We start from the raw sequence: 12,547 nt of genomic DNA, 5'->3' as shown, positions 1-12,547 counted from the left end.
AGACAAAGACAAAAAAAAATAAACTCATGTCAGAAGTGGGATTCGAACCCACGCCTCCAGGGGAGACTGCGACCTGAACGCAGCGCCTTAGACCGCTCGGCCATCCTGACTGTGGAGCCCGTCTCTTCAAAAGGTGGTAAGGTTCGCGTGATGCAGCCCGGAACCAACTTCTGTGTGGTCCAGAATATCGTTCTGACAGAATAAATGAATAAATATGCAAAAACCAGAAGCCTTCAGACATTTCTACATTGATGGAATAAATTCCTGCAGTAGCACAGACTATGAACGCAACACTGGGTTACCTAGCAACATTTAACCCATAATGTAGAATTAGGTTCTGTGAGCGTGTCTTTTTCCATCCTAAAACGGAAAATGGACAACGTAGATTTAACCCTGGCTGGACGGACAAATACTTGTTTATCATCCAAACGTGTTTAATGTGTAATGAGCGCGTGGCGGTGTTAAAATATCCCTCAAAGAAGAAGAAAAGGCCATTAACTGTGAGAGACTGCACGCGAGCGGTCCTATGAGGTGACAAATGATGGCAAAATTAAAACAAGGGTGACATCTGCCATTAAAAAAAAGTTCATTTTTAATTAGTCTTTGTCCGATCTGACAAAATTCAAAAGAAAAAAATAAGAAACTTTGGTTATTTTTCAAACCATACATTTATTTTCTATTATCTGTTCATTCATTCGACTTTTCGCTGCTACTTTCTGGTCAAAGACTGTTTCTGGCCCCGTTAATTAAACCTGATCCACCTCAGTATGTAACTGAGTAGCCCTGCTGTGGAAGAACCGATTTCAAATCAATTTTACAGTCATGTTGGACACCTTATATGGTATAATAACTATAATTATAAATGGGAAATGACATTAAAAGGCGTGCTTGTGTTCTACTGTTATCACTGATATTTCACAGGCTCTTTTTTAGATGCATTTATTTATAGGAAATGTATTTATTGGTATTAATTTGCCTCTCAGTGACTGTTTTAATGGTTCTGTGTTCTGATGTTTCTACTTCAACCAGTGAATAAATTAAAGTTTTGAATTTCAAACTTCAGAATCAGAATCTGCTAATTCTGTGAGACTAAAAACCAAATATCAGAATTAAGAGACTGCAGTCTGAACACAGAGCCCAGATCACTTTTACCGCCTTATTGCAAGTAATTCTGCTGCTTTGCTCAAAGCTGATCCAGACTGAGCAAAATCTGTGAATCCAGTCTGAATGCAGAGATGATGAAACATTAAACAGCATTAAAACCGTTGCTGATACCTTCTGTTCGTGTTCATATTTAAGTTATAAGAAGTTATTGGCAACTTGTAATGTTGTTGTTGTCACTAAATATTTAAGGAAAGAGATTATTTTGCTCCCACGTGTCCAAATGTGTCGCTTCCGGCTCCAGAAAACAAGATGGTGGCAGCGAAATGCCAAGAGACCAGTGAGAAATACGTTGAAATAAAGTCTGATTTAAAGACATAAAGCGTCATAAGTCTGTTCGTTCAGTTCAGTTTTATCTATGAAACACAACCGAAGTCGTCTCAGGGAACCTTTAAGATTCAGTCCGATTCATTCAGAGCCAATTAAAAAAGCAGCAGTGAAGCTTCTCTTTGATCCTGAGCTGCAGGAGGTGGCTGTGGAGAGAAAAAACTCCTTTTAACAGGAGGAAGAATCAGCTGAGCTCCAACAGACACAAGTCAGAGGCTCAGAGATCATCGGTAACTTTCACCAGAGCTGTGACGCACTCTGAATCCTGACTGGATCCGTTTCACATGTAGACGCTGATTAGTCCGATTATGGAGATATCCGATAAAGCCAGATCTGTGGAGAGCATCGGTGCTCCTGATCCGGCTCCTGAACAGTGCTCCATGAGATGCTCAGAGCTTGGGGTGTGTTTTAATAACTAACCCTGACCTGCAGGATGCTGTTCGGTCAGTTTTTAATAACTAACCCTGACCTGCAGGATGCTGTTCGGTCAGTTTTTAATAACTAACCCTGACCTGCAGGATGCTGTTCGGTCAGTTTTTAATAACTAACCCTGACCTGCAGGATGCTGTTCGGTCAGTTTTTAATAACTAACAGTAATGTTCTCAGAAACCTTCCAGGCCTCAGAACAGCTGCAGTTACTCAGATTTTCAGGAGAATCGGAGTAAAGGAGCTGAAAGCAGCCTCACTTTGAACAGCATCGATCATTAGACTTAAAAACGTTCAAGTTTGTGGTTGTGATGAGATAAAATGAGTAAATGAGTGGTTAACATGACACAAAATGCAGAATTCTTGTTTTTAATCATAATTCATGTTCATAATGTCGCATAATATAAAATATGGTGACTCTATCACATATAATTTCCTGTTTTTAGACCTGAGCAGCGGGAGGGGCGGCGGTGAGGGAGGGTGAGATGGTGTAAGGAGTGGGGAGGGCGCGCGGAGGGGAGGTTCGGGAGAGAACCGGAGGGGCTGGGCAGTGAGTGAGTGGCCAGTGCGGTGCGCGCAGCAGCAGACAGCGGCCCATCTCCCCGCTTCCTTCTATCAGCCCTCCTTTCTTTGATTGTCTGTCTTTTGGTCGCCGGCCCGGAGAAATGGCGGCCAGACCGGGATTCTACCGGCAGGAGCTGAACAAGACTGTGTGGGAGGTTCCGGAGCGGTACCAGAACCTGACGCCGGTGGGCTCCGGAGCGTACGGCTCGGTGTGGTGAGTTTGTTTGTGTGCGTGCGTGAGGGCGGGCGGAGGGCCGGCTGCTCCGCTCATAATGCATCAACAGAACAGAGCTCGTGTTTCATCCTTCCTGCGCGCCTCAGTGAGCTGCAGCAGCCACACAGGAGCAGGTCCGCGGGCTCGGTTTCATCACCGAGCGACTCCCGCGTGAGTGGAAGCGAAACGCAGGCACCCCCCCCCCCCCCCCCCATCCCCACCCAACCCCCGCATGCACAGACACACGCTCTGAATTCCTCAGCAGATGCATCATTTAAGCCTTTGCCTTCACCAGGAGGTGACGGGCAGGTGGGATGCCGTTGCCATGGCGATGCGTCACGGCGATAACCTCCGCTGACAGTCCATCTTAATTAAGCTCCTAACAGCAGGCGGATGGCTACCTTGGAAACAGACTTTCAGAGGGATGCTTGGGCTGATGCTGGCAGCTCGGCCGAACCTCGTAAAAAAGCTTGTAGACATGAAATGACCCAAATCCCGGAAGCCTTTAGACACGTTTAATGGAACCAAATGGATGCGCGAGGTGGAAGGTTCGCTGGCAGCTCGTCTCCACAGTCATCACTCACTCCCTGCCTTCTGCTATTAGCTGTTACATCTCGGTTAGATTAGTTTGGATCTTCTCTGTGCAGCTTTTAGTTCCCCCTCCTGCTGAATTAATGGTTTCACTTTGTCAGGTTTGTGTCACAGATTGAACTTATTTTCATTTTAGCGCACAGTCAGGCCATTTAACCACACCTAAAGTTGCCTTTCCTGCATGTTCTGAGTGTTTTTCTGCCAAACAGCTGACTTACTGTAAGCCTGATGTCAGTGTGCATTAGTCATCTTTCAGATAGAAAAAAACAGCGGGCTGGAGCACGATTTACGTAATTTAGCCACAGGAAGATTCTTAAATCGATAAACGCTAAAGATTTTTTTCCCATTTTGAAAATCCGATCAGAAGATGAAAATATGACAGAATCTGCTCAGCATGGAGCTCAAAGCCTGCCTGAAGCTTTAGGGTTGATGCGCTCAGCTAACTTTTAGCGCTTTTTTTACCCGGAAAAGCACTTTCTGCAGTTCTCTGAAGGGTGATTCTGGCTTTACGCGCTGCTTTCTTGGGCCTTGATTGTTGGCATAGATATATTTTGTCTCATATACAGTAAATAAACCATCACAGTCCCAACTAATAATGTTATTCTACACTTTTAGCTCTTATTTAATCTACTTTTCAGCTGATTAAACAACAATCTGCAGGTGTTTTTCTTCCGTCTCATAGATGTAACACAGAAGGCGTTTCTCTAAGCGTCTCATAGCATCACAGGCCAGCAGTGCCCTGAGTTTCCTGAATTATACAAAAACACAAAGGGAATTCGTGCACACACCACTGAGAGCTCCTCTGCATGTGATCTGCAGCCATTGTCACTGACTTTCTCATTGCAAAACGTGATCAGGATGGGAACGAAGGCTGTGCATCAGTACAGGGGGGGGGGGGGTCTGAGGCCATATTAACAGAATATATCAGCTGGAAATGAATAAATGTGGTGATAAATATTTTAAAGCTCACATTTGATCGGTTTCACGTGCACCACCTCCTGAGTTTAGACACTTTGGGTCTATTTCAGCCTCTTCCTGAACGGTTTTGGATCACTTACGGCTGCTTTCTTATATAATATCTATATATCTGATATAATATCTGTGCCTGTTGAGATAAAGCGGACAGACGTTTGTTCTGATCGACGGTTATTATGTGACTGCAGAGTCATTTAGAGGCTTTAATAATGTCACGAAGGCTGTAATTACCAGAAAGATGTGTTTTATTGTTCATTTTTTCTCCTGATCTTCGTAGATTTGCTGCTTTTCTTCATCTTATTTCTCTTTGGAGCCGTTGGCCAAAGAACAGAAAATATAAAGTTGTTATCAGAGATATTCTTTATCTAACAGGCCAAAGTTTATTTAAGGAACAATCTGCAGAATGAAAATGGGTCAAACTTTATTGAATAAAGCTGCTTTTTCAATCTTTGCCCACAGTGTTTGTCACCTGCAGCATCTGCTCAGTAAACGTAAAGCAGGAAGCAGCGAGTCAGCTGGAGCCTTCCTCTGATGTGGTTTATCCCGCTTCTCAGTCTGAGGCTTCTTTAACTTCTAATATTCACCTGAATGTTCTTTATTGAGTTGAAAAGCTTGTTCCAAGGTGCATTTGGGTAAATAAAGATAAAAATAGATCATCATTGCAGATCATTTAGAGAATTAATTGTCAGGTAAGATTTACAGGGAATAGTTTTTAATAATTTAAGTTGGAGATACTGTAATCTATTAATAATCTCTAATAATTGTCAACAAATGTGTTTCTTTGATTCGGTTCATTCGTGGCTGTTGCAGCATAACACAATAAGTTTGATCCCTCACTTTTAAACCTCCTCACAAACATCTTCCTGCACCGTCTTCTTCTGGCCTTTTATGGCGGCAGTGATCCCACGGAGACGGACCTGCTGTGCAAACACATAAATGGCTCATTCCCAGGGTAATAAAGACATAAAATGTCATTTAGCAAAGCAACTAGATTGAAAGCTACTTTTTAATAATGTGATATTTCTGTGGTGCCACAGCGAGCTGAAGCTGTTCCTCATGCAGACCTAAACTCATTCAAAGCTTCTCAGCTGACCGTTAACAGCAGAAATGCATGCAGTGCACATGCACTTTGATGCAGTGTCCTGCATCAGAGGAAACCTATTACAGACCCTCCCCTCCCCCCCTCACAAAGGCATGGAAATCAGCTGCGGTTTGCTCAGATAATGTAGATAAAAATAGTATTTCTTGGTGCTCAAACAATGCATGTGAACCCTCCACCGCCGGATGTTAGCTGCTCGTTCTGCCTCCTCCTTTTTGAAACCTGAGCCGGGATACTGAAGGGGGGGGGGATCAATGGCTTCTCTCTGTGGCGTGCACCCATGGACGGAAGCTGGCAGAGGAGGAAGGTGAGCGTTGGTGAGGCCTGCTTCGTGTCAGATGGACTTGGCCTGATGGGGGCATCCGGCCTGGCAGCAGGTGATTTCAAGAGAGCCACATGGAAGCATTCAGCTGTGCAACAGTTTACTCAAGCATGTAAGCATGTAAGCATGTAAGCATGTAAGCATGTAAGCATGTAAGCATGTAAGCATGTAAGCATGTAAGCATGTAAGCATGTTAGCATGTAACCATGTAAGCATGTAAGCATGTAAGCATGTAAGCATGTAAGCATGTAAGCATATAAGCATGTAAGCATGTAAGCATGTAAGCATGTAAGCATGTAAGCATGTAAGCATGTTAGCATGTAAGCATGTAAGCATGTAAGCATGTAAGCATGTAAGCATGTAAGCATGTAAGCATGTAAGCATGTTAGCATGTAAGCATGTTAGCATGTAAGCATGTAAGCATGTAAGCATGTAAGCATGTAAGCATGTAAGCAAGTAAGGCCTTCAGGAAGTGATGCAGTGGTATTTATGCTGGATTTATATGGTGAACAAACAGGAAGCATCATTTGGTGAGCAGGTCCTGCTGATAACAAAGAGCTGTGTGCCCCATAAAAAGTGAAGTGGAGAAAATCACAAAGCCTTGTGTAACACATCTCCAGGCTTCCTTTTCTCTATATTAATGCCCACGTTTTCCAGTAAGCTTCTCACTTCTTGTTGCTCAACTTCTGCTGTCCTCGGCAGCATTTCTCAATTCCAACCCGTGTTTCCTTCCTGCTTCTCTGCTCGGCTCTCTGATGGCTAAGTCTGACTCTGGCACCTCAAAGGCAGCAGAGTTTCAGTAGGATGACATTTACATTTCAAAAGAGGCAGACTCTTGTTCCACCACATCCTCCTCCCTGCTCTCAGGTTCATCTGATAGCATAAACTCATTAGAAGCAGGTTCTAATAAAGGTTTTAATGCTCCCTTTTCTCCGTCTCCCCAGCTCTGCCTACGATGTGGTCTCCAGGCAGAAGGTTGCAGTGAAGAAGCTGTCCAGGCCTTTCCAGTCTCTGATCCACAGTCGCCGCTCGTACCGGGAACTGAGGCTGCTCAAGCACATGAAACACGAGAACGTTAGTGCGCCTTACAGAAATAAGCAGAGGCAGACAGACGCAGCAGGTTTCTGAGCCTTGTATTGATCTCATCTCTGCAGGTAATCGGGCTGCTGGACGTCTTCACACCTGCTGCAGCGTTGGAGGACTTCAATGAGCTGTAAATCCTTCCCCCTCCTTGTTTACCACGAGCTGCACAGGCTGTATTTGTTGTTCGGGGCATGCTGATGAATACAGGCGACCCTAAGGGGAATTAAAGGCTTGCAGGGATGTCTGATGGTTGCCATGGCAGCACTGGCAGCTCCTGTAACTGAAGCTCACCCAGCCCCCACTTCAACCGTCTCCTTTTCTTGCAGCTACCTGGTGACGAACCTGATGGGAGCAGATCTGAACAACATCGTTAAGTTTCAGAGGCTGTCGGACGAACACGTGCAGTTCTTAATTTACCAGCTGCTCCGCGGCCTGAAGGTAACACGGTGACATGTGTGAAGTACTGTGTGCACGATGCTCAAAGCCCTCATTACAGTGGGTTTAAGATGTGTTTTACCTTTACTTTGACCTTCTACCCGTCGGTTTCAGCTGTTTGAAGTGAACCAAACCTTCAGAACGACCTGGGCTTGTTATTTCTGGTGGAACTTAAAAAACACTCTTATTTTGCCTGAATAACATCCGGTGAAGGCGGCCGCTCGGTCCGTCCAGCTGCCGGCTCAGTTTCCATGGAGCAGACAAAAGCAGCCTCCCTTTAGGCAGGAGCTAATGTGGTGAACTGCCCTGTTGACCTCTGCCTGCTCTTTGTCCTTTTCTCTCTCCTCCTCCTGTTGAACAGTACATCCATTCAGCTGGATTGATCCACAGAGTAAGTCCCCTTTTTGCCATTTTGAGCAACAACTTTGAGAAACACAAAGTTTTTTGTTCTGTTTCGTCTCAGTTTAACGTTGAAGGCTCCAGATCTTTGCAGCTGGAGCTCTGCATTGTTTTATTCCTGCAGCTAAATGTTTTATGTATATTGATACAATGACTTTAAAGAGGACTTCTTTATTCTTAAACTCCGCTAAAGATGCTTAAGTTTATAAAAAAGGATCCTTATTTATCTAAATGTTTTAGCCAAATGATAAAAAGTACAAAAATCTTCTGTTTTGGATGTTAAATCCAGTTTTTTTTCTGTAATTCATCTGAAAACAAATGCCAAAACGACATCACGTCTGATTTTACAGACTAAAGGCTGCTTCACTGGTTTTCTTCAGTCACAGATGCGTTCGAACTTGTTCTCGTTTTGCTTCCAGGACCTAAAGCCAAGTAACGTTGCAGTGAACGAAGACTGCGAGTTGAGGGTAAGACTGACTATCAGCTGCATTTCCTTTACTCCACCCCATTAAAAGCATCACTTAGACAGAAACACCGCCTGCTACCCGACAGATCCTGGACTTCGGATTGGCCAGGCAGACGGACGATGAGATGACGGGTTACGTGGCGACTCGCTGGTATCGGGCGCCGGAGATCATGCTGAACTGGATGCACTACAATCAAAACGGTGCGATGCCTTCACATTCCAGACGTCTGAAAGACAAACTCATTGAACTCTAATTGATTCTATCTTTGCTGTCTCTCTTTCAGTTGACATTTGGTCAGTGGGCTGCATTATGGGAGAGCTGCTGAAGGGAAAAGTCCTTTTTCCTGGCACCGACTGTATCCTTTGTCACGGGTCCACAGCGGTCTGCAGGACGCTCACTTTACCTCTCTGAAGGGCTTCATGGATGCTGTCCTCTTGTAGACTTTTTTTATCGGGGGAGGCTTTGCAACACAGAAAAAACTGGAATGAAGTCTGAGATTTTAGAGATTCTTCTGTTTGAATGTGATGCTCTGCCTCAGATGTGAGTTCATGACTTTCAGGCCTTTAACTCCTCCTCCTCTCAGATATTGATCAGCTGAAGAGAATCATGGAGGTGGTTGGGACTCCAACACCAGAGCTGTTGAAGAAGATCTGCTCTGAACACGTGAGAGAACTGGATGATTGATGCTGCTCTGATTGATTGGTCAATCTGTTGACTGAATAATCAATATGTGTAATGGACCACAGCCTGTCTGACATCATGTGATCGGCACGAGCTGAACGCTGCTTGTATTTGCAGGCGCAGAAGTATATCCAATCGCTGCCCTTCATGCCCCAACAAGACCTGGGAAAGATCTTCAGAGGAGCGAATCCACTAGGTGGGTGAAGCCATGAATTCAGCCCAAATCCTCCCTTCAGAGGTTTTCGGTGTGAACTTGTTTCCAGTTGAGTCCGACTTGTTTCTGTGTCTGTGTCAGCTGTGGACCTGCTGAAGCGCATGCTGGTTCTGGACTGTGACGGGAGGATCTCAGCCAGTGAGGCTCTGTCCCACCCCTACTTTGCACAGTACCACGACCCAGATGACGAACCCGAGGCTCCGCCTTACGACCAGACGCTGGAGAGCAAAGATCGCACTCTGGAAGAATGGAAAGGTAAAGTTTAAACCAGCTAAGAGCAGTGCTTAAACCTTCTGTTAAAGTGACCGCAGCAGGAAAATAATGAGGATTTTCTCTGATTTTTTCTCCGCAGAGTTGGTATTTGAAGAGGTGAACAGCTTTAAAGCAGCAGGAAGCAAGACGGATAGCCTTCAGGTGGAGCAGTAAGCCTCCACCTGGAGAAGGACCTCATACTCTGCAAGAAGGACAGTGGAAGAGCGAGAGGGGGAAATGACTTGTCTAAATGGGATCAGACGCACACTTTACAAACACAGGGAGCATTCAGAGTTCAGAGAAAGGACCTCTGCAGTGCGGGAGGCTGCTTCCTGTCATGTTTCCATTCACAGGATAAAATAAGGAGTCAACCTCGAGTGACTGAGTTTACAGACTGAAGGAAGAAAATAACGCACACTAGGATTTCCAAAGCAACGACGGCTCCACCTTCATCAGTGTCCGTCTTTCATTGAAGGAGGTCACCTTTAAAGGCTTAGAGCGACGCTTTTCACACCACAGAACAGCGGAGCATTCTCCTGATGCATGATCTTTGTGCGTTTCCTTATCACAGCATATTACTGGCAGCGTATTATAATCACTAAGTGTCCATGTTGCATTATTGGTATTTAACCAGAGCGAGAGACAGAAGAGGCTTCACCAGGAAAACTAACCAACCTTCATCGTTTCTGTACAAAAACACAAGCTCCCTGCACTCCTCTTCCTCTCCTGCTTACAACATCATAAACACCAACTGTGCTATTAATTAGCAAGGTAATGAATATATGCCAAAGCTGGGACAGAATGACTGTGCTGCAGGTCTGTGTTTACACTCTAACTTCACCTGCTGGCTTTGGCCAGGTTTCCGGGCTGCTTTTCAGTGGCTTTTACGGCCCGTTTACAACTTTACAGCCATTAGGGAAATGTGTGAACTTTTAGAAAAACAGCTCCCTGTAAACCTGGATAATAATTTGCATTATAACCTGTAGCTTCGTCAAGGCAACAACTGGTCAAACATCACAGGAGACACACAAAGCAACCATGTTTGTGTAGTTTTTAATTACTGACTCAGATATCAACGCCTTTTTCTTTGCATTGATTTCTGTATTCCAGCAACGCTGTAGATCATAGCTTAGTGCAACTCATATTCATCTAAAGCTACTCTTAGACAGGTAACATTTGTACAAGAAGCATGAGCTGAAAGCATTTACAGAATATCGCAACAAATGATGGACTTCCTGTGTCATTTGTCTTGCAGCAGACTGGAGTTTTAGTTCTTCAAAATTTTTGCTGAGGTGGAAATAATCTCTTTGTTATCAACCACAATCTGCAGAGACACGAATCCACAGGTTCCTGCGCAATTCTGGAGTTCAGTAAAAATGCCAAGAGGTTAAAGGAAGACAGTAGAAGAAGAGCATCCTCCAGAAAGGCCAGAACCAGATCATTTTAACTGGTTCTTCCTATGGGAATGCTCCTTCTATCCAGCAAGTTATCACAGTTTTTGTGTCGTCTTGTTGGCAAAGTTAAAAGAAAAACTTTCACTTGTTTTTAATTTTAATCAGATACACTTTTAAAGAAGTTTTCTTTCTGTCAAAGGTATCCACATCTTTAAGCATTAGCTCTTACCTGCTAGCTAACTGAAGCTAGCTGACAGTTTGGGAGATCAGAAGCTAACAAACATGTCAGAACTGCACATTTATTATTATTATTATCATTTATTATTATCTGGATACCAATGTCAGAAAACACACATGCAAACTTATCAGTTTAATGTTAATCTAACTGACCCTCTGATGTTGTAGCGCATGTAGCTCATTCAGTTAGCTAAGTGCTAACGTTTTGCTAGTTCAGTTTAAATTCTACCATTCATTCAGCTGTAACACAAATGGGACTAATATGACTATAGAGTGGAATATACTCAACTCATTGAGGTTTAATCATATATGAAGTAAAGTCAAGTCAGAAATGTGGATATAAACTGCTCCCAGCTCGGCTAAAATTAGCATTTTAATGTAAAGCTTGTGCTCCTTCATATAAACAACATAAACGCCATTTTTGGCTCAGTCTGCTGAGTTTAACTAAATCAATGTGATTATTTTTGCCTCACCGAAACTTTAGCACGACTAAAACAGTATTCCTTCGGGTTACATGAAGGGAGATGTATTGTTTCACGCTGGAGTGCTACATGTAGCCTTTTGCGCACTGGATGCAGCATTTTGAATCCAGACTGTGTCTCAGACAGAGCTCTGAATGTTAAAGTGTTATTTGCTAATGTGAATGTCGTACATGTGGTGGATTTGCAACTGGAAACTGAATGTAAGTGTATACTGTGCGTAAGTTAGTGGTGAATACATGTCGGCATGTGATTCAACTGTGAGTTTCAGATCATTAAAATGAATGTCAGCTCTGTTTGCAAAATGTTGATTTTCTCAACAGGTAACTTTGCAAGTTTTGGCTTCAGTAGAATAAACACTTTCTGTTTGCCATTCTGATCTGAGTCTCACATATTGTCTGTATCAGTAACTATTTTACACTATATTGTTGAATGCATTTGGCCTTGACTACTTTTTTATGGTTCTGGCTGGAACTCGTAATTCTAGAAAATTCAGGACCGCAGCTGTGCACAAAGCAGGGTTTTGGAAAAAGATTTTTTAAAACGTACTTTCAAGAATGGGCTCCTATGATTGACCAGCATGTAATAAAATCTTGTGAAATGTTGTCCAGTCTAGTTCTTAACTTGGACAACGTCTTCTGCTCCTGTCAGGTAGTTAATTTGCTCCATTTTTATCATAAATTTGTTGAGTCTGATGGAATCCGCTGCCCTGAAACATCTGTCCGAGCAGCACAGAGGACAGAGACTAACCAAACATTATGAGTCATATATATATCTGTCAGCAGCTCAGAAAATACACACAGGTCAGGCCTTTATTCTGAAAATCCCCGAGATATTTGCCAACATCTACAGACACTGAAAGAGAGATTTACAGAAGCAAGAGTTTCACAGTCATTGGTGTCTCAGTCTGTAAGTTATCGGTTCCCCGTCTCTCTATTTCTGTTTCAGTTTAAACTGTAAAGCAGTTTTTGCCACATTACTTTTGCATGAAAAGTGCAGATTGGTTTATAATCTATATTCAATAATTCATTGTCGGGTGTTATGTGGGCTGGCTACAGGGGTGCAAAGGCCCCCCGTGGCCACCTCTTGGCTCCGCCCCTGCCGCTTCACCATATATTATAATTAAATAAAGTTTCATTAAACTAAATATTGCTTTTAAGGACCAAAGTAGAACTTTAACAGCTTACTTCAGCTCTACTTCACAGATGTTTTTTCTGTGTATTTTTA

At 43.5% G+C, this 12,547-nt stretch overlaps 1 protein-coding gene and 1 non-coding gene across 2 annotated transcripts; one reads left to right on the top strand and one right to left on the bottom strand.

Moving 5' to 3' along the window:
* Positions 1-27: 27 nt before the first annotated feature.
* On the bottom strand, positions 28-110 carry trnal-cag (transfer RNA leucine (anticodon CAG)). The gene has a single exon. It is a non-coding gene; the product is annotated as a tRNA-Leu (tRNA).
* Positions 111-2,480: 2,370 nt separating this feature from the next.
* On the top strand, positions 2,481-11,926 carry mapk11 (mitogen-activated protein kinase 11). The gene is made up of 12 exons (XM_072379115.1): positions 2,481-2,692; positions 6,624-6,753; positions 6,834-6,892; positions 7,089-7,200; positions 7,559-7,588; positions 8,016-8,063; positions 8,149-8,263; positions 8,347-8,418; positions 8,647-8,726; positions 8,862-8,940; positions 9,040-9,213; positions 9,311-11,926. Exons 1-12 carry the CDS (start codon positions 2,580-2,582, stop codon positions 9,382-9,384), a joined length of 1,086 nt encoding a protein of 361 aa, XP_072235216.1. The 5' UTR covers positions 2,481-2,579; the 3' UTR covers positions 9,385-11,926.
* Positions 11,927-12,547: the final 621 nt, after the last annotated feature.

This window comes from Leuresthes tenuis, unplaced genomic scaffold (assembly GCF_036924035.1).
Source record: "Leuresthes tenuis unplaced genomic scaffold, fLeuTen1.0.hap1 SCAF_35, whole genome shotgun sequence".
NCBI lineage: Eukaryota > Metazoa > Chordata > Actinopteri > Atheriniformes > Atherinopsidae > Leuresthes > Leuresthes tenuis.
This window is presented reverse-complemented; position numbering and strand designations above follow the sequence as displayed.

Excerpts from the sequence above, each read along its gene's own strand:
- mapk11 (XM_072379115.1), top strand. The coding sequence starts at position 2,580 with ATGGCGGCCAGACCGGGATTCTACCGGCAGGAGCTGAACAAGACTGTG. Across the intron at positions 7,201-7,558 it reads AGCTGCTCCGCGGCCTGAAG|TACATCCATTCAGCTGGATT; the intron begins GTAACACGGTGA and ends CCTGTTGAACAG. Across the intron at positions 8,941-9,039 it reads CAGAGGAGCGAATCCACTAG|CTGTGGACCTGCTGAAGCGC; the intron begins GTGGGTGAAGCC and ends TGTCTGTGTCAG.